Source organism: Ursus maritimus, unplaced genomic scaffold (genome assembly GCF_017311325.1).
Source record: "Ursus maritimus isolate PB19 unplaced genomic scaffold, ASM1731132v1 scaffold_27, whole genome shotgun sequence".
In the NCBI taxonomy this organism is placed as follows: Eukaryota; Metazoa; Chordata; class Mammalia; order Carnivora; family Ursidae; genus Ursus; species Ursus maritimus.
In genome coordinates, this window is record NW_024425230.1 from 31,292,096 (window position 1) to 31,316,405 (window position 24,310).

At 40.5% G+C, this 24,310-nt stretch overlaps 1 protein-coding gene across 3 annotated transcripts in view; it reads right to left on the reverse strand.

The window, feature by feature from the left end:
* BBS4 (Bardet-Biedl syndrome 4) overlaps positions 1-24,310 on the reverse strand; it is a 109,417-nt gene that overhangs the window by 59,978 nt on the left and 25,129 nt on the right. For 2 of the 3 annotated variants that reach the window (XM_008708516.2, XM_008708515.2), the window contains exons 3-6: positions 13,264-13,343; positions 9,671-9,734; positions 8,365-8,476; positions 7,309-7,381 (exon numbers count right to left, since the gene is read on the reverse strand). In XM_008708516.2, the coding sequence (XP_008706738.1) occupies positions 7,309-7,381; positions 8,365-8,476; positions 9,671-9,734; positions 13,264-13,343 (329 nt within the window). Of the gene's footprint in view, positions 1-2,258; positions 2,331-7,308; positions 7,382-8,364; positions 8,477-9,670; positions 9,735-13,263; positions 13,344-24,310 lie in introns of those variants that run through there. The other variant, XM_040643018.1, reaches the window with a different exon arrangement.

Here is a 24,310-nt window from a genome sequence, read left to right on the forward strand (position 1 = left end):
AACTAATCTTTGACAAAGCAGGAAAAAACATCCGGTGGAAAAAAGACAGTCTCTTCAATAAATGGTGCTGGGAAAATTGGACAGCTACATGCAAAAGAATGAAACTTGACGACTCTCTCACACCATACACAAAGATAAACTCTAAATGGATGGAAGACCTCAATGTGAGACAGGAATCCATCAAAATCCTGGAGGACAACATAGGCAACAACCTCTATGACATCGGCCAGAGCAACCTTTTTCATGACACATCTCCAAAGGCAAGAGAAACAAAAGATAAAATGAACATGTGGGACTTCATCAAAATAAAAAGCTTCTGCACAGCCAAGGAAACAATCAAAAAAAACTAAGAGGCAGCCCACGGAATGGGAGAAGATATTTGCAAATGATGCTACAGATAAAAGACTGGTATCCAGGATCTACAAAGAACTTCTCAAACTCAGTAAGCGGGAAACAAATAAACGAATCATAAAATGGGCAGAAGATATGAACAGACACTTTTGCAATGATGACATACAAATGGCTAACAGACACATGAAAAAATGTTCAAAATCATTAGCCATCAGGGAAATTCAAATCAAAACCACACTGAGATACCACCTTACGCCAGTTAGAATGGCAAAAATAGACAAGGCAAGAAACACCAATTGTTGGAGAGGATGTGGAGAAAGGGAATCCCTCCTACATTGTTGGTGGGAATGCAAGTTGGTACAGCCACTCTGGAAAACAGTGTGGAGGTCCCTTAAAAAGTTAAAAATTGAGCTACCCTATGACCCAGCCATTGCACTACTGGGTGTTTACCCCCAAAGATATAGACGTAGTGAAGAGAAGGGCCATATGCACCCCAATGTTCATAGAAGCATTGGCCACAATAGCTAAATCGTGGAAGGAGCCGAGATGCCCTTCAACAGATGACTGGATTAAGAAGTTGTGGTCCATATGTACAATGGAATATTACTCAGCCATCAGAAAGAATGAATTCTCAACATTTGCTGCAACATGGACGGCATTGGAGGAGATAATGCTAAGTGAAATAAGTCAGGCAGAGAAAGACAAATATATGATTTCTCTCATCTATGGAACATAGGAACTAGGATGATCGGTAGGGGAAGAAAGGGATAAAGAAAGGGGGGTAATCAGAAGGGGGAATGAAACATGAGAGACTATGGACTATGAGAAACAAACTGAGGGCCTCAGAGGGGAGGTGGGTGGGGGAATGGGATAGATGGGTGATGGGTAGTAAGGAGGGCACGTATTGCATGGTGCATTGGGTGTTATACGCAACTAATGAATCATCGAACTTTGCATTGGAAACCACGGATGTACTGTATGGTGACTAATATAATATAATAAAAAATCTTAAAAAAAAAAAAAAGAATGGCAAAAATCAACAAGGCAGGAAACAGCAATTGCTGGAGAGGATGGGGAGAAAGGGGATCCCTCCTACATTGTTGGTGGGAATGCAGGTTGGTGCAGCCACTCTGGAAAACAGGTGGAGGTCCCTTTAAAAGTTAAAAATTGAGTTAATTCTACGACCCAGCCATTGCAATGGGTGTTTACCCTAAAGATACAGACGTGAGTAGAAGAGAAGGGCCATATGCACCTAAATGTTCATAGCAGCATAGTCCACAATAGCTAAATCGTGGAAGGAACCGAGATGCCCTTCAACAGATGACTGATTAAGAAGCTGTGGTCCATATATACAATGGAATATTACTAACTATCAGAAAGAATGAGTTCTCACATTTGCTGCACATGGACTGCACTGGGAAGAGATAATGCTAAGTGAAATAAGTCAAGCAGAGAAAGACACCATTTCCATATGATTTCCTCATCTATGGAAACGTAAGAACTAGGGATGATCGGTAGGGGAAGAAAGGGATAAAGAAAGGGGGGTAATCAGAAGGGGGAGTGGAAGCATGGGGAGACTATGGACTCTGAGAAACAAACTGAGGGCCTTCAGAGGGGAGGGGTGGGGAAGGGATAGACTGGTGATGGGTAAAGGGGGCACATATTGCATGGTGCACTGGGTGCTATACTTAACTAAGAATCATCGAATCTTGCATCAGAAACCAGGGCTGTACCGTATGGTGACTAACATAATGTAATAAAAAAACATTAAAAATAATAATAATAAAAAAAAATAAAAGATATTTTGGGTATGTAGGTATTCAGTATCCATAACAAAAGACAGCCATACGACAAATGGAACCATTAGCATGTCACTAATAACAAAGAACTTCAAGTTCTCTACTTACCCAATCTTTCTGGTTCAGTTTAGCTGCTTCGTTATATACTTCAATGGCAGCTTATGTTTTCCCAAAAGAAATCTGGGAAGAGATACATTTTCTGTAATTATTAACTCAAAGCTTTTACAGGACTAACTCCACTAGTCCCCTCATTTGACTAATATTCTGTCCAGGGAGAGAATTCTGGAAGCCTCTTCCCTGTTAGCTGTCTGTGCTGTTTTGGCCAACCAGCTGGTTTATCAATAATAACAGAGGCTTTTTGGTAGGGCTGCACTGATCGCTGTCCCAGGGTCTTGACTCACTTGCACCAATTTTAGTGAAAGTCTTCTGTAATTTATTTTCTGCAACATACCACAAATGTAGAACAAAAAGAAACGAGCTAAAATATATATACCAGTTAAGCAAGGGCTGCCAGCATTCACCATCACCATCTACTTAAGGGACAACCCTTCCCTCCAAGACTAAATCTCCTGCCTTGACACTGATCACACTTAAAGAGAGGCACGGGCAGTCCGGGCCTCTATGCAACGGGCAGTGCAGGTATGAATGACAGGAGGTAAGAAGGTGGGGCTGGAACCCCATGGGACACTATGGTTCGGAGTAGAAAAACTGTCAGTGTACCTAACAGCTTATAAAGAGCGGAGGTTGTTTGCACCTGTGGAGCTGCTCCGCCTCCACTCGACAAACACTTACTAATACGTAACTATGTCAAGTATTTATTACACTACAGCGTCGGAACAGCAGATGAAAAAAATTTCTACAGGTTGCCAGCAAGATTAGGGACCAAGGGAACAAGATGTCGCTTATTTATACGATAAACAGTATCGGGTTTCCATCACGCTATGACTTAGTACAATGGTTTGAAATTCTCATCGTTAACTCATTTTTTCAAATTTCAAAATCAATCCACCTTCAAAGTGGATCCCAGTATCCCTGTTGGGCAACTCTCCCTCTATGTATCAGGGCGGATCAGGCTGCCAGAAGCAGCCTTTGCCTGAGAAAAACGCCACAGTACTCTCTGTGGGTACTCCGGGGTTTGCAGGCCGCAGATACTCACAGAGATCTCGCCAATCTGCTTGAGGTTATCTGCACACTGAGGGCTGAGAATAGCGCACGTCTGAAAGAGTTCTAGGGACGGATATTTCCTTCCAGGCCAAATATTAATGCTGCCAAGAGACGGAAAACACAGTAAAATCATCATATTCTGGGGGAGAACAGTGTCTGTTATCAGAAAACTGGAGAAGAGTGGAGTTAAGAAACCATACCAAAGAAACCCTTGGATAATTGTATCTTTGACACAATCAGATATGACCTCAGGTGGCTGGAACAAGTAGCAAAGTTGTTGACAATTTAAAAACTTTTTTAATAAGCTCTTCAAACCTACCTACTCTAATCCCGGCATCCACCATGCAGATAACCAGGTGCCTTGCAAATTATCCCACAACTTCCCCTCATGATAAGACATTCCTGGGCTTCCCATCAAACACTCTATTTATCATGATAACTCAGACTTCCATCTCGGTTTCCTGTGAGTATACCCAGACAGGGCAAAAGGGCAATCAAGGAGATTCTGGCCTCAAATGCACGAATATTTCGACTTGGTTTCCAGTATAACAACCAATCCAAATCATTAATTCTTCCCAGGCTTAAATTTTCAGAAGAAGTTGCACGCTTATATTATGAGGCACTGAGAGTCCAGAACTTGTAATACTGGGAATAAAAGAGCTTTTTTTTTTTTTTACCATTACGTCCTAGAGATATCAATATCTTACCACTACTTCAGAAAATTGTACGTTAATCTGAAGGCTACCGATCCAATGTGTGGTAAACAAAACCATTCATCTACGCCAAAGAATCAAAAAGAAAAGTTCCTAGAAAACTAAAGATGCTAAAGAGTAAAATTTCAGTCACCGGTTCTTACATTTGGTTTCTGGTAAATTCCATCTATTCTGCTTTACCCCTCTACACCTCTAGCCTCTTCCTTTCATCCTGAACACCCTTATAAAAATTCTCAAGCCTTTCCTCATCTCTTTAGCTGACTACAAGAAGCCCTTCTGGAAGCCCCTTCTGGACTTGAAGCAGGGACCCTAACATCCACTCTGAAAACACTAGCCAGACACTACAGAATGGGGGAAGGAGAGCAGCAAAATTTTTTTTAACAGAACCAGTCACTTGAGGTCAAATCCCACACAAGAATTATGTTTCGTTTCAAAACAACATAATACTGAATAAGACCTCAGTGAACATTTGAATTTAAAGTGTTTCATAGGTAGTTTGCACTTCTTTCCAGAACCTAGGGCAAAGTATGCCTTTTCTACCAAGAAGAGAAGAAACACATGTCTTACCTTGGACATAGATATATATTCACATAAGCCCTGAGTCTCCTGAAGTTGCTCTTTGATAACAGCCTGAAAGAGGAAGAAAAATACAGTAGTTCAGTGTCTTGAAGTATTTTTAAGAAAAGGTAGACATGGGCCGTGAGACAGGAATCCATCAAAATCTTAGAGGAGAACACAGGCAACCACCCTTTGACCTTGGCCACAGCAACTTCTTGCTGACATGTCTCCAAAGGCAAGGGGAAACAAAAGCAAAAATGAACTATTGGGACTTCAGCAGGACAAAAAAGTTTTTGCGCAGCAAATGAAACAGACGACAAAACAAACAGGCAACTCAGAATGGGAGAAGATATTTGGTGCAAAATGACATACCAGGTAAAGGGCTAGTATCCAAAATCTACAAAGAACTTATCAAACTCAACACCCAAAAACACAAAAATCCAGTCAAGAAACGGGCAGAAGACATGAACAGACACTCCAAAGAAGAGCATCCAAACAACAACAGATAAATATGAAAATGTCTCATATCACTGCATAAACCAACCATGTAATACCACCTGTTCACTAGAATTGGTTAAAATTAACAACTCGGGAAACAACAGGTGTTGGTGAGGATGCAGAGAAAGGGGAACCCTCTTACACTGTTGGTAATGCAAACTGATGCAGCCACTGTGGGAGACAACACGAGGTTCCTCAAAAAGTTAAAAATAGAGCTACCCTATGACCCAGCAATTGCACTACTAGGGTATTTACCCAAGGGACACACAAACGTTAGATCCAAAGGGGCACCTGCACCCCAATGTTTACAGCAATAATGTCCACAAGAGCCAAAACTATGGAAAGAGCCCAGATATCTACTGACAGATGAATGAATAAAGAAGATGTGGTATATATATAGACAATGGAATAGTACCTCGGTCATCAAAAGAATGGACTCTGCCATCTGCAATGATGTGGATGGAACCACAGGGTATTATGCTAAGCGAAACAAGTCAGTCAGAGAAAGACAAAAATACCATATGATTTCACTTATATGTGCAAACAGATGAGGTGTCTGGGGTGGCTCAGCTGTTGGGTGTCTGCCTTCAGCTCAGGCTCATGATCCCAGGGGGTCCTGGGATCAAGCCCCACCGTCAGGCTTCCTGCTCAGTGGGGAGTCTGCTCTCCTCTCTCTCTGCCCCTCCCCATTGCTCGTGCTCTCTCCTCAAATAAATAAATAAAATCTTAAAAAAATAAATTAAGATGAAAACGGGAGAGGGAGGGCAAACCATAGAAGACTCTAACTGCAGGAAACAAACTGAGGGTTGCTGGAGGGGAGCTGAGTGGGGGATGGGGTAACTGGGTGATGGGCATTAAGGAGGGCACTCCTGATGTAATGAGCACTGAGTGTTATATGCAACTGATGAATCACTAAATTCTACCCCTGAAACCAATAATACAGTACATGTTAACTAAATTGAATTTAAATTAAAAATTAAAGAAAAGAAAAAGGTAGACATGGGCAGGAGCATAAGTGTAAGAAATCTATAGAATACAATAATTACTAATAATGTTCATCTGGAATTTTTAAAAATCTCCTCTCTTTTGGGGTTACTGATTATAGAACAGGGTCGGCAAACTATAGCCCACAGGCAAATGTGAGCCACACAGTCTGTTTTTGTAAAGCTCTCAAGCTAAGAGTAGTCTGCATATTTTTAAAGGGTTATAAAAAAAAAAAGAGAAGATGAAGAATATGAAACAGAGATCAGGCCTACAAAGCCCAAAAATATTTACCATCTGGCTCCCCATAGAAAAAGTCTGCCAACCCTTCTTAGAATCTCTCGATAATTTCCTATTAGAAGACTGTTCGATGTTCTGTTCAATAACTCATTTTCTACATACAACACCCCAAATTAAATATAACTTATTCCCCCTTAACTCTTATGTACATCACAGTTAACATAATGCCCTTCCTTTAACCATTTATTTTCTACATCTAGAATTATTAACACTACCATGTTTTAATGTCTTCTTCCTTTATATCGGATGAAGCTCTATGTTTTTAAGTGACAGAATATATAAGAAAGTCAGTAAAATAAATTTGAGCAAACAAAGAGAGCTACCCATAGCTCTGCTGTGTGATACATGGAAACTTAATGACTTTTTAATGTTTCTTAGGTTCATTTAATATTTTTTTCACTCAGCCATCAGAAAGATTACCCAACATTTGCAGCAACATGGACTGGACTGGAGGAGATTATGCTAAGTGAAATAAGTCAAGCAGAGAAAGACAATTATCATATGATTTCTCTCCTCTAGGGAACATAAGAACTAGGAAGATCAGTAGGGGAAGAAAGGGATAAAGAAAGGGGGGTAATCAGAAGGGGGAGTGAAGCATGGGAGACTATGGACTCTGAGAAACAAACTGAGGGCTTCAGAGGGGAGGGGGGTGGGGGAATGGGATAGACTGGTGATGGGTAGTAAAGGGGGCACATATTGCATGGTGCACTGGGTGTTATACGTAACTAAGAATCATCGAACTTTGCATCAGAAACCAGGGCTGTACTGTATGGTGACTAACATAATGTAATAAAAAAAAAAACATTAAAAAATAATAATAATAAAAAAAAATAAAGATATTTTGGGCATGTAGGTATTCAGTATCCATAACAAAAGACAGCCATACGACAAATGGAACCATTAGCATGTCACTAATAACAAAGAACTTCAAGTTCTCTACTTACCCAATCTTTCTGGTTCAGTTTAGCTGCTTCGTTATATACTTCAATGGCAGCTTTATGTTTTCCCAAAAGAAATCTGGGGAAGAGATACATTTTCTGTAATTATTAACTCAAAGCTTTTACAGGACTAACTCCACTAGTCCCTCATTTGACTAATATTCTGTCCAGGAGAGAATTCTGGAAGCCTCTTCCCTGTTAGCTGTCTGTGCTGTTTTGGCCAACGAGGCTGGCTTATCAATAACAGAGGCTTTTTTGGTAGGGGCTGCACTGATCGCTGTCCCAGGGTCTTGGACTCACTCTACACCAATTTTAGTGAAAGTCTTCTGTAATTTATTTTCTGCAACATACCACAAATGTAGAACAAAAAAGAAACGAGCTAAAATATATATACCAGTTAAGCAAGGGCTGCCAGCATTCATCATCACCATCTACTTAAGGGACAACCCCTTCCCTTCCAAGACTAAATCTCCTGCCTTGACACTGGATCACAATTCTAAAGAGAGGCACGGGCAGTCCGGGCCTCTATGCAACGACAGTGCAGGTATGAATGACAGGAGGTAAGAAGGTGGGGCTGGAACCCCATGGGACACTATGGCTCCGGAGTAGAAAAACTGTCAGTGTACCTAACAGCTTATAAAGAGCGGAGGTTGTTTGCACCCAGGAGCTGTCTGGGCCTCCACTCGACAAACACTTACTAATACGAACTATGTCAAGTATTTATTACACTACATGTCGGAACAGCAGATGAAAAAATTTCTACAGGTTGCCAGCAAGATTAGGGGACTAAGGGAACAAGATGTCGCTATTTATACGATAAACAGTATCGGGTTTCCCCCATCACGCTACACTATACAATGTTTGAAATTCTCATCGTTAACTCATTTTTTCAAATTTCAAAATCAATCCACTCTTCAAAGTGGATCCCAGTATCCCTGTTGGGCAACTCTCCCTCTATGTATCAGGCGGATCAGGCTGCCAGAAGCAGCCTTTGCCTGAGAAAAACGCCTTCTACAGTGTTCTCTGTGGGTACCCCGGGGCTTGCAGGCCGCAGATACTCACAGAGATCTCGCCACCTGCTTGAGGTTATCTGCACACTGAGGGCTGAGAATAGCGCACGTCTGAAAGAGTTCTAGGGATTCTTGGATATTTCCTTCCAGGCGAAATATTAATGCTGCCAAGAGACGGAAAACACAGTAAAAATCATCATATTCTGGGGAGAACAGTGTCTGTTATCAGAAAAACTGGAGAAGAGGGAGTTAAGAAACCATACCAAAGAAACCCTTTGGATAATTGTATCTTTGACACAATCAGATATGACCTCAGGTAGGCTGAAACAAGTAGCAAAGTTGTTGACAATTTAAAACTTTTTTTAATAAGCTCTCTCAAACCTACCTACTCTAATCCCGGCATCCACCATGCAGATAACCAGGTGCCTTGCAAATTATCCCACAACTTCCTCATGATAAGGACATTCCTGGGCTTCCCCATCAAACACTCTATTTATCATGATAACTCAGACTTCCATCTAGCGGTTTCCAGAGTATACCCAGACAGGGCAAAAGGGCAATCAAGGAGATTCTGGCCTCAAATGCACGAATATTTCGGACTTGGTTTCCAGTATAACAACCAATCCAAATCATTAATTCTTCCCAGGCTTAAATTTTCAGAAGAAGTTACACGTTTAAGTATTATGAGGCACTGAGAGTCCAGAACTTGTAATACTGGGAATAAAAGAGCTTTTTTTTTTTTTTTTACCATTACGTCCTAGAGATATCAATATCTTACCAATTACTTCAGAAAATTGTACGTTAATCTGAAGGCTACCGATCCAATGTGTGGTAAACAAAACCATTCATCTACGCCAAAGAATCAAAAGAAAAGTTCCTAGAAAAACTAAAGATGCTAAAGAGTAAAATTTCAGTCACCGGTTCTTACATTTGGTTTCTGGTAAATTCCATCTATTCTCTGCTTTACCCTCTACACCTCTAGGCTTCTTCCTTTCATCCTAACACCCTTATAAAAAATTCTCAAGCCTTTCCTCATCTCTTTTAGCTGACTACAAGAAGCCCTTCTGGAAGCCCCTTCTGGACTTGAAGCAGGGACCCTAACATCCACTCTGAAAACACTAGCCAGACACTACAGAATGGGGGGGAAGGAGAGCAGCAAAATTTTTTTTAACAGAACCAGTCACTTCTGAGGTCAAATCCCACACAAGAATTATGTTTCGTTTCAAACAACATAATACTGAATAAGACCTTTGTAGAACATTTGAATTTAAAGTGTTTCATAGGTAGTTTGCACTTCTTTCAGAACCTAGGCAAAGTATGCCTTTCTCTACCAAGAAGAGAAGAAACACATGTCTTACCTTGGACATAGATAGCATATTCACATAAGCCCTGAGTCTCCTGAAGTTGCTCTTTGATAACAGCCTGAAAGAGGAAGAAAAATACAGTAGTTCAGTGTCTTGAAGTATTTTTAAGAAAAGGTAGACATGGGCCGTGAGACAGGAATCCATCAAAATCTTAGAGGAGAACACAGGCAACCACCTCTTTGACCTTGGCCACAGCAACTTCTTGCTAGACATGTCTCCAAAGGCAAGGGAAACAAAAGCAAAAATGAACTATTGGGACTTCAGCAGGACAAAAAAGTTTTTGCGCAGCAAATGAAACAGACGACAAAACAAACAGGCAACCTATGGAATGGGAGAAGATATTTGCAAATGACATACCAGGTAAAGGGCTAGTATCCAAAATCTACAAAGAACTTATCAAACTCAACACCCAAAACACAAAAAATCCAGTCAAGAAACGGGCAGAAGACATGAACAGACATTTCTCCAAAGAAGACATCCAAATGGTCAACAGACACATGAAAAAATGCTCCACATCACTCGGCAATACAAATCCAAACCACAGTGCAATACCACCTCACACCAGTCAGAATGGCTAAAATTAACAACTCGGGAAACAACAGGTGTTGGTGAGGATGCAGAGAAAGGGGAACCCTCTTACACTGTTGGTAATGCAAACTGATGCAGCCACTGTGGGAGACAATACGGAGGTTCCTCAAAAAGTTAAAAATAGAGCTACCCTATGACCCAGCAATTGCACTACTAGGTATTTACCCAAGGGACACAAACGTTGTGATCCAAAGGGGCACCTGCACCCCAATGTTTACAGCAATAATGTCCACAAGAGCCAAACTATGGAAAGAGCCCAGATATCTACTGACAGATGAATGAATAAAGAAGATGTGGTATATATATAGACAATGGAATAGTACTCGGTCATCAAAAAGAATGGACTCTTGCCATCTGCAATGATGTGGATGGAACCACAGGGTATTATGCTAAGCGAAACAAGTCAGTCAGAGAAAGACAAAATACCATATGATTTCACTTATATGTGCAAAACAGATGAGGTGTCTGGGTGGCTCAGTCAGTTGGGTGTCTGCCTTCAGCTCAGGTCATGATCCCAGGGGGTCCTGGGATCAAGCCCCACGTCAGGCTTCCTGCTCAGTGGGGAGTCTGCTCTCCCTCTCTCTCTGCCCCTCCCCATTGCTCGTGCTCTCTCTCAAATAAATAAATAAAATCTTAAAAAAATAAATTAAGATGAAAACGGAGAGGGAGGCAAACCATAGAAGACTCTTAACTGCAGGAAACAAACTGAGGGTTGCTGGAGGGGAGCTGAGTGGGGGGATGGGGTAACTGGGTGATGGGCATTAAGGAGGGCACTTGATGTAATGAGCACTGAGTGTTATATGCAACTGATGAATCACTAAATTCTACCCCTGAAACTAATAATACAGTACATGTTAACTAAATTGAATTTAAATTAAAAATTAAAGAAAAGAAAAGGTAGACATGGGCAGGAGCATATGTAAGAAATCTATAGAATACAATAATTACTAATAATGTTCATCTGGAATTTTTAAAAAATCTCCTCTCTTTTGGGGTTACTTATTATAGAACAGGGTCGGCAAACTATAGCCCACAGGCAAATTATGAGCCACACAGTCTGTTTTTGTAAAGCTCTCAAGCTAAGAGTAGTCTGCATATTTTTAAAGGGTTATAAAAAAAAAGAGAAGATGAAGAATATGAAACAGAGACTGTGGCCTACAAAGCCCAAAATATTTACCATCTGGCTCCTTACAGAAAAAGTCTGCCAACCCTTCTCTAGAATCTCGGCAAGCTAAGGAAAATACGAAAACATTTCCAGCCATCACTGTAGATGCTAGGGGTTCTCTGATAGCAAAATACAGGCTCTACCTTCCTCCTGTGACAGGCTAAGCTCAGGATGAGATGTTCAGAGAACAAGCACCTGAGTCTAACTTAGAGAATCAAGGAAGGCTTTCTGGAGTCAACAGTTTTAAAATCCTGTGTTGGCAGGGGTTGGAGGAGAAGCTGAGGTGGCTAAGAGAGTCAGGGAGAAAAAGGCTTCAAATGCCATGCTAAAAAAGTTGAGAGCAATGGGAGAATCTTGGTAAGTTTTAAGCAGGAAGTAACCCGATTCTACTTGCTTTACAGAAAAGCCATTTTTGGAGCACTGCTGAAAACAGATGGAAAGGAGGCAAGATTGGTGTAAGAATTCTTACAGTAATTTTAACAAAAATGATGGGAATTAACTAAGGCCGAGAGAGAGAAGAAAGTGGACAATTTCAAGAGATAGTAGACAAGGATCTCCAGAACGTAATGATTATCTACAATATATCAGGTAAAATCGGTCAGGGGATTCTGACACAGTCAGATGGGTGAATGATGGTAGCTATCCCTGCGACAGGGTACAAGGGAAGGAACACGTTTGGAGGAAAGCAGATAAGTTCAGCTACAGAAAAGCTGAACGAGGGGCGCCTGGGTGGCGCAGTCATTGAGCGTCTGCCTTCGGCTCAGGGCGTGATCCCGGCGTTCTGGGATCGAGCCCCATATCAGGCTTCTCTGCTGGGAGCCTGCTTCTTCCTCTCCCACTCCCCCTGCGTGTGTTCCCTCTCTCGCTGGGTGTCTCTCTCTGTCAAATAAATAAATAAAATCTTAAAAAAAAAAAAAAAAAAGCTGAACGTGAAATGCCTGTGAAGCATCAGTAGGTATCACATTGGTCTGAAGACCAGGAGGAAATGTATGAAATGCGCGGAGAAAGGGGCATAGGAACATCCCCAACTCTTAGAGGAGGAAGAGAAGCCAAAAATAGGAACCAGAAAAAGTTGTCAAAAAAGGAAAAGGGAAACAAGAAAAGGATAATATCACAGAAGGAAAGAAAGAAACCTTTTAAGATTCATGCTGGTACTAAACATTGCTAGTTCTGTGTTGCCATAGGCACAAATGCCACAGGTCAAAATTTAAGACCACAACCTTAGAAGCATACAAAGTTCCAAATGCCAAAAAGACAATATGAAGGATATATCTTGCATGTTAATACTACTGTCTGCCAGCAAGTGTGTATCAAAGATACAGTTTAGAGAAAAAGGAAATACAAATAGTTTTTGAAATATACAAATGATGATCAAGTTCACCATAATAAGAGAATTATAATCCTCAATGAAATTTCTTTTTTTTTTTACGTATCCTGAGATCAAAACGTTAAATACTATGCTGTGTTGAACATTTGCCATCCACCAAGACACCAACGAGTCCCAGACAGTGACCGCTCCTTCACCCTGGTCTTGAAATGAGAAGACACATGGAACACACCTGAACCTGACCCCAGCCTGCAGTCAGACCCAGCCAAGCCACAGCCCGTCTGAAGGCCCAGCAGGCAATAATTACATGTCTGCTGTCGGAAGCCACTGAAATTTTGAGGTTGTTAAGCAGCATTATCATAGCAAAAGCTAACCAATGCACAAAGTGTGGGGAAGCAGAAACTCATACGTTATCAGTGGGATTTAAACTGCCACAAATCTGTGTGACACACTCTAGTTGCCTAACAAAGCCCAACTCTCATGGTCTCTATCCTTACAACCGCTCACCTTGCATGCTTCATAATCCTTCCGGATATAGTGGAGATGTATCAACCAGTTCTGCTTCTCCAAAATCGGAAACTCTTGAGCTGGGCAGGGTATTTGGACAAAACAAACAGAGTCGTTATTAGATTTTCTCCTTAAGCACTGTGCTCACATGTAACTGCAAGCATACTGCTTCCACTCTTCTGGCTGCCCACAAGGACATCATGCATCAAAAGTGTATAGATTTTTAAATTAAGAGATACTTGTCCTACTATTACACATTGAATATACGCTTCTCCTCAGTTTTTGTGGCTTATCATGCCAGTTTCTCAGATCATAACTTGGCCTGAAAAAAAAACAGAACCATGCTTTGTCTCTTCTTTCTTTCTCCCTGGTTACTGAAGGTGAAAAAGACGGCTCTCTCAAAGGTATTTCAGGAATATTAACAACGAAAAATACATAACACAGTTAATGTCCCATCGGATAGATCAGAGGACCAAAACTAGTTCAACACAGTCCTAGCAATAGCAAGGTAAAAAACATTTACTGCTGCCCAGGAATGAGAAGGCAACAATGACAAAAATCTATCGGAGTCACTGAAAACGATTTATGATAAACCATAAAATGAATTACTATCCCTTTGAATTCAAAAGTTTAAAAATATGGGTAATAATTCATTAAGAAATTACTTTTCTGTGAAAAAAAAAGAGTTCACACCAATCTCAGAACAGTGGTGAGGAAGAAGGAGGGAGGAAAGTTAAAAAGGAGATTTCAGGGGCACCTGTGTGGCTCAGTCAGTTAAGCGTCCAACTCTTGATTTTGGCTCAGGTCATGATCTCAGGTCATGGGATCGAGTCCCATATCGGGCTCCGCACTAGGTGTGGAACCTGCTTAAGAGTCTCTCCCTCTGCCCCTCCACCCACTCACGACCCCCCCTCTTAAAAAAGGGGGGGAGACTTAGCTCTTTAATGCTTTAATTTCTCAAAAAAAGTAAAAATCTCTAAAGGATATGTGACTAAATGTTTTTATTTATTAAATCTGGCCAGTGAGTACATGGAGGTTCGTTATTTTTTTATGCACTTTAAAACATATTGAAATATTCCCTTTTAAAAATGTAAAAGAAAGCATACAGCAGGAAACAAGATGGGAATGATTTCTGATTATCTGTAATCATTTGTTCCATAACCTTAGGAGACACATCAACAGAAAACCTAAGATTTATAGGTCCATAAAAGCACAGGAAGGGAAAAAAGCTTACTGTGACCCAGAGTCAGTGGAGCCAGAACAGGGAATATCAATGGAATTTATAAGATAAAATTATGAAAGTATAGATATGGTTTTCTTTGCCAGAAGGAAGGAAAAAAAAGGTGAAATGTTAAGCAATTGACTCTTCATCTTCCAATAACCCATACTCTGAGCGGGACCACCCTTCTTCTAGTCAGCAAGGGCCTATTTGAGGTTCTTTGATGACTTTTGTTTCCTTCCTTCTCTTTCCTCAAGCCCCATCAGTCATCAGATCTCAGCCACTCATGTTCTGCCTCACCACCTCCAGAATGATATTTCTTATTAAAGGCCACACAAATCACTAAGAGGTGGGTGGGGGTGAAGGGGTGTGTGCGCACACGCGCATGCACGTAAGGTGGGTAAAGAAACACACTGTAAGTGTAGCTCTGAGATTAGTGGCTTACGGAATAATCTTGGGCCAAGGCTCATTTGTACGGCCTACCACTCCGTCACCTACCCTCTGAAGGTAAAGAGTAAAAGGAGACACTGAAACCTTTGAGTTTAAAATATCACTAAGTATCACTGCTTCTACAACTTTGGGCTATAGACAAATTCATAAAATGCAAATCTGAGTTTTGCTACTATTAAAATCTCACAATAAAAGATGAGTAATTTTTTCTGTTTCCTGGATGAAAAATGGAGAAAAAAATATTCAATTTGCAAGGCAGCTTAAGAGCCTAGAGGCTCATGAAAGGAAGACCTAGGGATTAGAAGAAGGGAAGGCATCATCAAATCCAAAGCCTTAAAGGTCATTTCACACTCCTGGAGACATAGTTTGTCTAAAAGCTAAGAGAATTCTAGCTTCATCAAAGATTTCAGAAATCATTTCAATGCCCCATAACTGTCCTATTACTGTACGATCTTGGGAAATGTACAGTTAACTCATCTATAAAATAGAGACTCATTCATTCATTCGACAAATATTCACTGAGCACCTACCATGTGCCAGGTACTGTTCCAGGCACTGAGGATACAAAAGTGAAAAGTGACCTCCTGACTTAAATCGGTGGGGACAGGGTTCGCGGGGGAGTCAGAGAGTGCTAGCAGAAGGGAGAGATGATAATAAAATAAGTTATATATGAGTGATATTTTTCTATGGAGAAAAAGCAGAGAAAAGGGACAAGGAGTACAGGGTAAGGGGTTACACTTTTAAATAGGAGGGTCAAGGAATAAAATACCCTGAGAGCTGGGAGGACTGAATGACAATACATATATAAAGAGGTTCAGTTTCTGGCACATAATTATAAGTCCTAGAAGTGTTAGCTGTTGTTGCTGTTGTTTTTAGTATATGTATTTTTAGTTATTTTTCAAAGATGAGGGAATTCTGGATGCCTTAGAAAGAGTCTATAAATCTTGAGTCTATAGTTAGAATTTACCTGTAAATGTGTAAACTGCATTTCTTGCATTCCAAATCATTGCTCACTCCAGTTCCCTACAAACAGGGGTACTGGTTCTTACATGCTTTCACAAGTATTATGAGAATTACCTACATGAAAGATCCTCTAAAAAAGATAGGCATAGTAAAGGCAAAGTGGAGCCTCCTCTATTTTACAGCAGAGAAAGGTGGTCATCTCTGATGCTACACTTCAAGAGCCTCTATAGCCACAGACATCAGGTGGCCAGCTGATGAAACGAAGACAAGGTGATGCCTTTCAGCTGTCGTACAAATACCACGTTCATATCTCCAGTTCCCACGTGGCCCCTCCACCATCACCAAGGCAGTATGGGTGGAAGGCTGGCAACCTGGCAACCATACTCCCTTGGCCCTTCTCTTCTCCTGACCCCATTCTACTCTTTTATGACATCTCTCCTCTTTGTTTCCCCCTCTAAGGGTGCACCAGACTTCTACATGGAACAATTATATAACCAAATAAACATGACAGTTGCAAGAATTCTTCTCCCTTGTAGTTTGCCCTAGGTGCCAAATTCTCTTAGTAATGGTCCTAACTCAAATTTTTTTTTTTTGCTTGAACGTGCTAAATTTTTTTTTTATTATGTTAGTCACCACACAGTACATCATTAGTTTTTGATGTAGTGTCCCTTTGATTATTAATGCTAGGGAATAGCATCCCGGACATATGAAGGCTGAGCAGAAAATTATTGTGCTTTGAATTTTCAGTTGAAAAATTTTCTAAAATGACTAGCACTTTTGTAAGTACATTATAAGTGAAGCCTTCTTTGGTAAAGGATCTCTTCCGGGGTGAGCAGACACATAGCACATGATTTTTATATGTAGAATTCCCATCCTGATTCAATACCAGCCTTCTTGGGACCTACAGCAAAATATTTAACTTCTCTGGGACTCCGTTTTTCCCTCAATAATTTTCAGTGGAGGGCGCCTCGCTCTGGCTCAGTCCATTAAGCATCTGCCTTTGGCTCAGGTCATGATCCCAGGGTCCTAGAGCCCCGCATGGGGCTCCCTGCTCAGCGGGGAGTCTGCTTCTCCCTCTACCCCTCCCCACTGCTTGTGATCTCTCTCTCTCTCAAATAAATAAAATCTTTAAAAAATAATAATAATTTTCAGTGGAAAATTATGAAAAATCTGAAAGTGGCCATTCAATAAGTGCTAATTTCCTCATGTTATAATAGGATCTATAACACTCTTCTACCTCGATATATTATTTGGGACACTGAAAGATATGACAAATCTCCTGAGGCAAGGGAAACAAAAGTAAAAATCAACTATTGGGATGACATCAAAATAAAAGCTTCTGGACAGCAAAGGAAACCAACAAAACTAAAAGACAAGACGACCTACTGAATGGGAGAAGATATTTGTAAACGACACACCTGGTAAGGGGTTAGTATCCAAAATACATAAAGACCTTGAACAACTCAACATCCCAAAAATAATCCAATTAAAAAATGGGCAGAAGACATGAACAGACATTTGTCCAAAGAAGACAGATGGCTAAGAGATACACGGAAAGATGCTGAACCCCACTCAGCATCAGGGAAACACATATCAAAACCACAGTGAGCTATCAGCTCACACCGTCCGAATCAACAACACAAGAAGCAACGAGTGTTGGTGAGGATGTGGGGAAAAAAGGAACGCTTGTGAGCTGTTGGTAGGAATGCAAACTAGTGCAGCCACTGTGGAAGACAGTATGGAGATTCCTCAAAAAGTTAAAAATAGAAATACATATAATCTCCTAATTCCACTACTGGCTATTTGCCCCCAAAATACAGAAACACTAATTCAAAAAGATACATGCACCCCTATGTTTATCGCAGTATTAAAAAGAGCCAAATTATGGAAGCAGCCCAAGTGTCCATCGATAGCTGGATGGATAAAGAAGACGTGTGTGTGTGTGTGTGTGTGTGTGTGTGTGTGTGTGTGTGTGTGTGTGGTGGAATATTACTCAGCCATTAAAAAGTATGAAATCTTGCCATTTGCAACAACATGGATGGATCTAAAAAGTATAATGCTAAGTGAAATAAGTCAGTCAGAGGAAGACAAATACCTTATGATTTCACGCAAATGAGGAATTTAAGAAACAAAACAAACAAAGGGGGGAAAAAAGACAAGCCACCTATGGTAATCTATGGTACCAGAGGTTGGAGGGATGGGGGAAGCAGATAAAGGGATTAAGAGTACACTTATCTTGATGAGCACTGGGTAATATATGGAAGTGCTGAATCACTGTACTGTACACCTGAAACTAATATAACACTGTATGTTAACTGTACTGGAATTTTAAAAAAGAGAATGAATCTTGAAACGAATGTAAATGTAAGATATTTTTATTACTATCAATCTGGGCTCTGTATCAGTCAGGGTCTAACAAGGGAACATGGAAACCACTTGAGAATTTAAAACAGAGGGATTTCAATGCAGTGAACAGGTGATGAAAGAAATGAGAGGCCCAACGGGGAACGTGAGACAAATTAGAGGTTAGCACGGGAGCAAAACGCTGCTGCCACCTGGAAGGAAAAGGGGAGGAAATGTGTTGCTACCAGTATCCAAGGCTGAAGTTACCAGGAAGAAACTAAAAACAAGATGGCCCGACTGGCAGAAGCAACAGAAGAGATGCTTCCAGAGACCACCCCCCTCCTCCAACTTCTCCAAGCAGAGAGAAAGAGAGGAAAACCATGGGTTCTTCTTCCTCATGCCCTCCAATCTCCTTCCAGTTCCTCCCACTTGCTAACCCAGACAGCAACTGCTGACACAGGGGCCTGGTAAGGAAAGAAGCCTACAAGGGTCAGCTCTTCACAAAACACAGCAACTAAAGGAAGGGTGCGGAATGGATCTGAGGGCAAACAGGCCCAGGATCAGCAGAAGCATCAACTCTGTCCATAAATGATGATGGAGGAGGAGACTGGACCAAGTCAGTACTCACCCTAGGATAAATGCTAGAAGCTGGCTTTTAAAAAGTTATTATTCTTAAACTGTTTGCTATACAACTTGGTCACTTCTTGTGAGCTTAAAAGAGATGAGGAAGAAAGAAAAAGTCATATAAAAAGATCAATTATAGGGGCGCCTGGGTGGCACAGCAGTTAAGCGTCTGCCTTCAGCTCAGGGCGTGATCCCGGCATTGTGGGATCGAGCCCCAGATCAGGCTCCTCCGCTATGAGCCTGCTTCTTCCTCTCCCTTTCCCCCTGCTTGTGTTCCCTTTCTCGCTTGCTGTCTCTATCTCTGTCAAATAAATAAATAAAATCTTTTATTAAAAAAAAAAAGATCAATTATGGTTTTACTACATATCCTATTTTACTTCCTCAAATCAAAATTTAACAATTACATTTACCCTTTTAAGGGGTGCAGGTGTGTGTATGTATTCTCCCACATTATTTATAAATGTTTTATTTTTATACTTATTTATATGAATTAGATATATTCCATAAGCATACAGAATAATTTATTTATATATATTTTATATATATCTACATCAAAGTGTTTTCCTCCCCTATTAGTCCACTGAAAGTTCCCATGAGGCTAGCGAGTCCTATAACTAACTCATGGACTATTCCAACATTGCAGATGAGGGAATTAAGACTCCAGAGGCTAAGTGATTTGCTCACATTCACCACCTAATTAATGAATGAGGCAGGGCTATAACCTAAATCTCTCCGGATTAAAACTACACCAAGTTTCTGTCCAATCATAAAAGACTTTCCAATTTTAAAATGTATTTGTGTTGTCAACTAGATATACTTAGCAACACAAAATTAAATAAGATTTAAAAGTTTTTCTATGATAAGAAAAGCAGAACAGGCCTTTTTATTTTTAAGGAATTTCTTTTTTTTTTTTTAAAGATTTTATTTATTTATTTGACAGAGATAGAAACAGCCAGCGAGAGAGGGAACACAAGCAGGGGGAGTGGGAGAGGAAGAAGCAGGCTCATAGCGGAGGAGCCTGATGTGGGGCTCGATCCCATTGCGCCGGGATCATGCCCTGAGCCGAAAGCAGACGCTCAACCGCTGTGCCACCCAGGCGCCCCTACTTTTAAGGAATTTCTCTACCTATACAAGCATGGGGGCAAACGCACATGTGTACATGCACACAAAAGGGATTACACATATTTGGAAACTGTTTGCTTATATCTACTGAACCTAAATCTACCCTTCCCGGTGACCAAGGAATCCTACTGCTAGGTACATACCTGTACCTGAATATCTTCATGGTGGCATTATGCATAACACCTTAAAATGAAAGTATCCCAAATGTTCATCAAGAGTAAACTGAATAGGGGCACCTGGGTGGCAGTCAAGCATCTGCCTTCAGCTCAGGTCATGATCCCAGGGTCCTGGGATCAAGCCCTGCATCGGGCTCCGTGCTCAGCAGGGAGTCTGCTTCTCCTCCCTCTCCCTCTGCCCCTCCCCCGCTGGTGCACTCCCTCACTCTCTCTCATAAATAAATAAAATCTTAAAAACAAACAAAGAGTAAGCTGAATAAACTAGGGCATAGCCTCATAGTAGAATACTATATAACAGTGAAAAAGACACAAATGATATTTTCTTAAGTACATACTAAATGATTCTGTTTATATTAAGTTCAAAAGTGCAGCAAAACTGATCTACATAATATAAGTTAGATGTAAGTAAGCACCTTTGGGAGGAGTAGTTAATAACTGGCAGGGGGCACGAGGGAGCCTCTGGGATGCTGATGATGTACTATATTTTAACCAAGATAGATATATGGATACGTTCACCTTGTGAAAATTTATTGAGCTATATATACAATTATGATTTATGCACTTTTCTTTATATTTGCTATGTACCGATTTTTAAAGAAGTGTAAAGAATCAAGTTAAATACCTCCTCCACCAAAAGAATTAATTTCTACAATACCAGTACAGAAGAGGAGGGGGCACACAACTCATTCTGCGACTAAGGGTAATATTCTCTAGACAAGACACAAAAGACATTAATCATAAAAGAAAAAACTTATAAATCAGCCTCATCAAAATTAAAACTTCTAAAAATTAAAATCATCAAAAAACGCATTAAGAAAATGAATAGGTAATCTACGACATCGGCCAAAGCAACCTTTTTCATGACACATCTCCAAAGGCAAGAGAAACAAAAGATAAAATGAACTTGTGGGACTTCATCAAGATAAAAAGCTTCTCTGCACAGCCAAAGAAACAGTCAAAAAAACTAAGAGGCAACCCACGGAATGGGAGAAGATATTTGCAAATGATACTACAGATAAAACACTGGTATCCAGGGGCACCTGGGTGGCACAGCAGTTAAGCGTCTGCCTTCAGCTCAGGGCGTGATCCCGGCGTTGTGGGATCGAGCCCCACATCAGGCTCCTCTGCTATGAGCCTGCTTCTTCCTCTCCCACTCCCCCTGCTTGTGTTCCCTCTCTTCGCTGGCTGTCTCTATCTCTGTCAAATAAATAAATAAAATCTTAAAAAAAAAAAAAGACTGGTATCCAAGATCTACAAAGAACTTCTCAAACTCAATACGTGAGAAACAAATAAACAAATCATAAAATGGGCAGAAGATACGAACAGACACTTTTCCAATGATGACATACAAATGGCTAACAGACACATGAAAAAATGTTCAAAATCATTAGCCATCAGGGAAATTCAAATCAAAACCACACTAAGATACCACCTTATGCCAGTTAGAATGGCAAAAATTGACAAGGCAAGAAACAACAAATGTTGGAGAGGATGTGGAGAAAGGAGATCCCTCCTACATTGTTGGTGGGAATGCAAGTTGGTACAGCCACTCCGGAAAACAGTGTGGAGGTCCCTTAAAAAGTTAAAAATTGAGCTACCCTATGATCCAGCCATTGCAATACTGGGTAAATACAGACGTAGTGAAGAGAAGGGCCATATGCACCCCAATGTTCATAGCAGCATTGTCCACAATAGCTAAATCGTGGAAGGAGCCGAGATGCCCTTCAACAGATGACAGGATTAAGAAGATGTGGTCCATATGTACAATGGAATATTACTCAGCTATCAAAAAGAACGATTTCTCAACATTTGCTGCAACATGGACTGCACTGGAGGAGATAATGCTAAGTGAAATAAGTCAAGCAGAGAAAGACAATTATCATATGGTTTCTCTCATCTATGGAACGTAAGAACTAGGAAGATCGGTAGGGGAAGAAAGGGATAAAGAAAGCGGGGGTAATCAGAAGGGGAAATGAAGCATGAGAGACTATGGACTCTGAGAAACAAACTGAGGGCTTCAGAGGGGAGGGAGGTGGGGGAATGGGACAGGCGGTGATGGGTAGTAAGAAGGGCACGTATTGCATGGTGCACTGGGTGTTATACGCAACTAATGAATCATCGAACTTTACATCAAAAACCAGGGATGTACTGTATGCTGACTAACATAACATAATAAAAAAACATTAAAAAAAAAAAAAGAAAATGAATAGGTAAGAATCAGTCGGGGAGGGGGAATCACAATACACATAAAAGAAAAAGAACTTGTACCCCCAATACTGAATTCTTATAAATCAGTAACAAGAAAACAGACAATCCAATTTAAAAATAGGCAAAAGCCTTGAATATTTCCTTTACAAAAAAAAAAAAAATGACCAGTAAGTATATGAAAAAGTGTTCAACATCACCAGTCATAAAGATAATGCAAATTAAAGTCACAATAAGATACTACAACATATTTACCAGCATGTCTAATATGAGAAAGACTGACAGTACCAAGCAATTTATAGCAACCAGAAATCTCATAATTGCTGGTGCGGGGTATACAATTACACAACCACTGTGGCAATCTCTTATAAAGTTAAAACATACACTTTATATATGACCAGCAATTCCATTCCCTAGGTACTTACTGTTGAGAAATTAAAACAAATGCCATCACACATAAAAAGATACGTAAATGAATGTTCATAGAAGCTTTTACAGAACAGTCAAAAACTGGAAACAACACAAATGTTCATCAATAGGAGAATGGATTAACTATGGTATATTAAGTCATACAACAGAACATTAGACAGTACTTTTAAAAAATAAAAAAAAACTACCGATACATTATAGCAACATGGATGAATCTCAAAAACGTTATATTGAGGAAAAGATACCTAAAGCTAAATACATATTTATGTACATATGTACATATTATATGTACATATGTACATATTATATGTACATATTATGTACATATTATATGTACATATTATGTACATATTATGATTCCCCCTGAATGAACTTCAAGCACAGACAAAATTAATTTATAAGGACAGAAATCAGAGTGACTCCCACAATTAAAGGGAGGACTGACTGGAAAGGGGCATGAGGAAAATTTCTGGGTGATAAAGATGTTTAACTCATTCTGAGTAATGATTACATGAGTATATATGTTTGTCAAAATTCAAGAATTGGGCACTTAAGGGGCACCTGGGTGGTTCAGTCTCTTAAGCATCCGACTCTTGGTTTCAGCTCAGGTCATGATCTCAGGGTTGTGAGATCGAGCCCTGAGTCGGCCTCCGTGCTGGGTGTGGAGTCTGCTTGAGATTCTCTCTTTTCCTCTCCCTCTGCCCCCCACTCATGTACGCATTCTCTCTCTCTCTCTCTCAAAAAAAAGAGAGAGAGAGAGTTGGGCACTTAAGATTTGTAGATCTTACTAGCACTTCCATTTAAATTAAAAGTCATTGTTCCTCAAGAAAATCAAACAGAATTACCATGTGATCCAGCAATTCCACTGCTGAGTATATACCCAAAAGGAATGAAAGCAGGGAGCCTGCCTCTGCATTTGCTGCTAAAGTACTTAGTCCTTCCAAGGAAGCTAAGGCCATGTTGGGGTAAAGCCCTCACTTCATCCTGCCGACAGCCCAGCAGCTGCCAATCCAACACTTTCACCTGCGTCTCCTGGGCCCTCCTCCTGTACAATGACGAGGGACAGTTACAGAGGTTAAGATCAACGCTCTCGTTAACACAGCCGAAGTAAATGCCAAACCTCTCTGACCAGGCTCGTGTGCAAAGGCTCTGGCCATCGTCCACAGGGGAGCCTCATCTGTAGTGAAGGGTGGTACACCTGCCCCCTTCCCCACTGCAGCCTCAGGTAAGGAGAAGAAAGTGAAGCACAGAAAGAAGAAACTGAGGAGTCCGATAACATGCGCTGTGGTCTATCTGACTAAACCTCTTTTATAACATGTTCAATAAAAAGCTGAACTCTTGAAAAAAAATGAAAAAGCAAGCAGGGACTCAAACAGACACTTGTACACCAATGTTCATAGCAGCGTTACTGACAATAGCCAGAAGGTGAATCAACTCAAATGTCAATCACTGACTGAATGGATAAACAAAATGTGGTATGTACATACACTGGAATATTATTCAGCCTTAAAGAGGA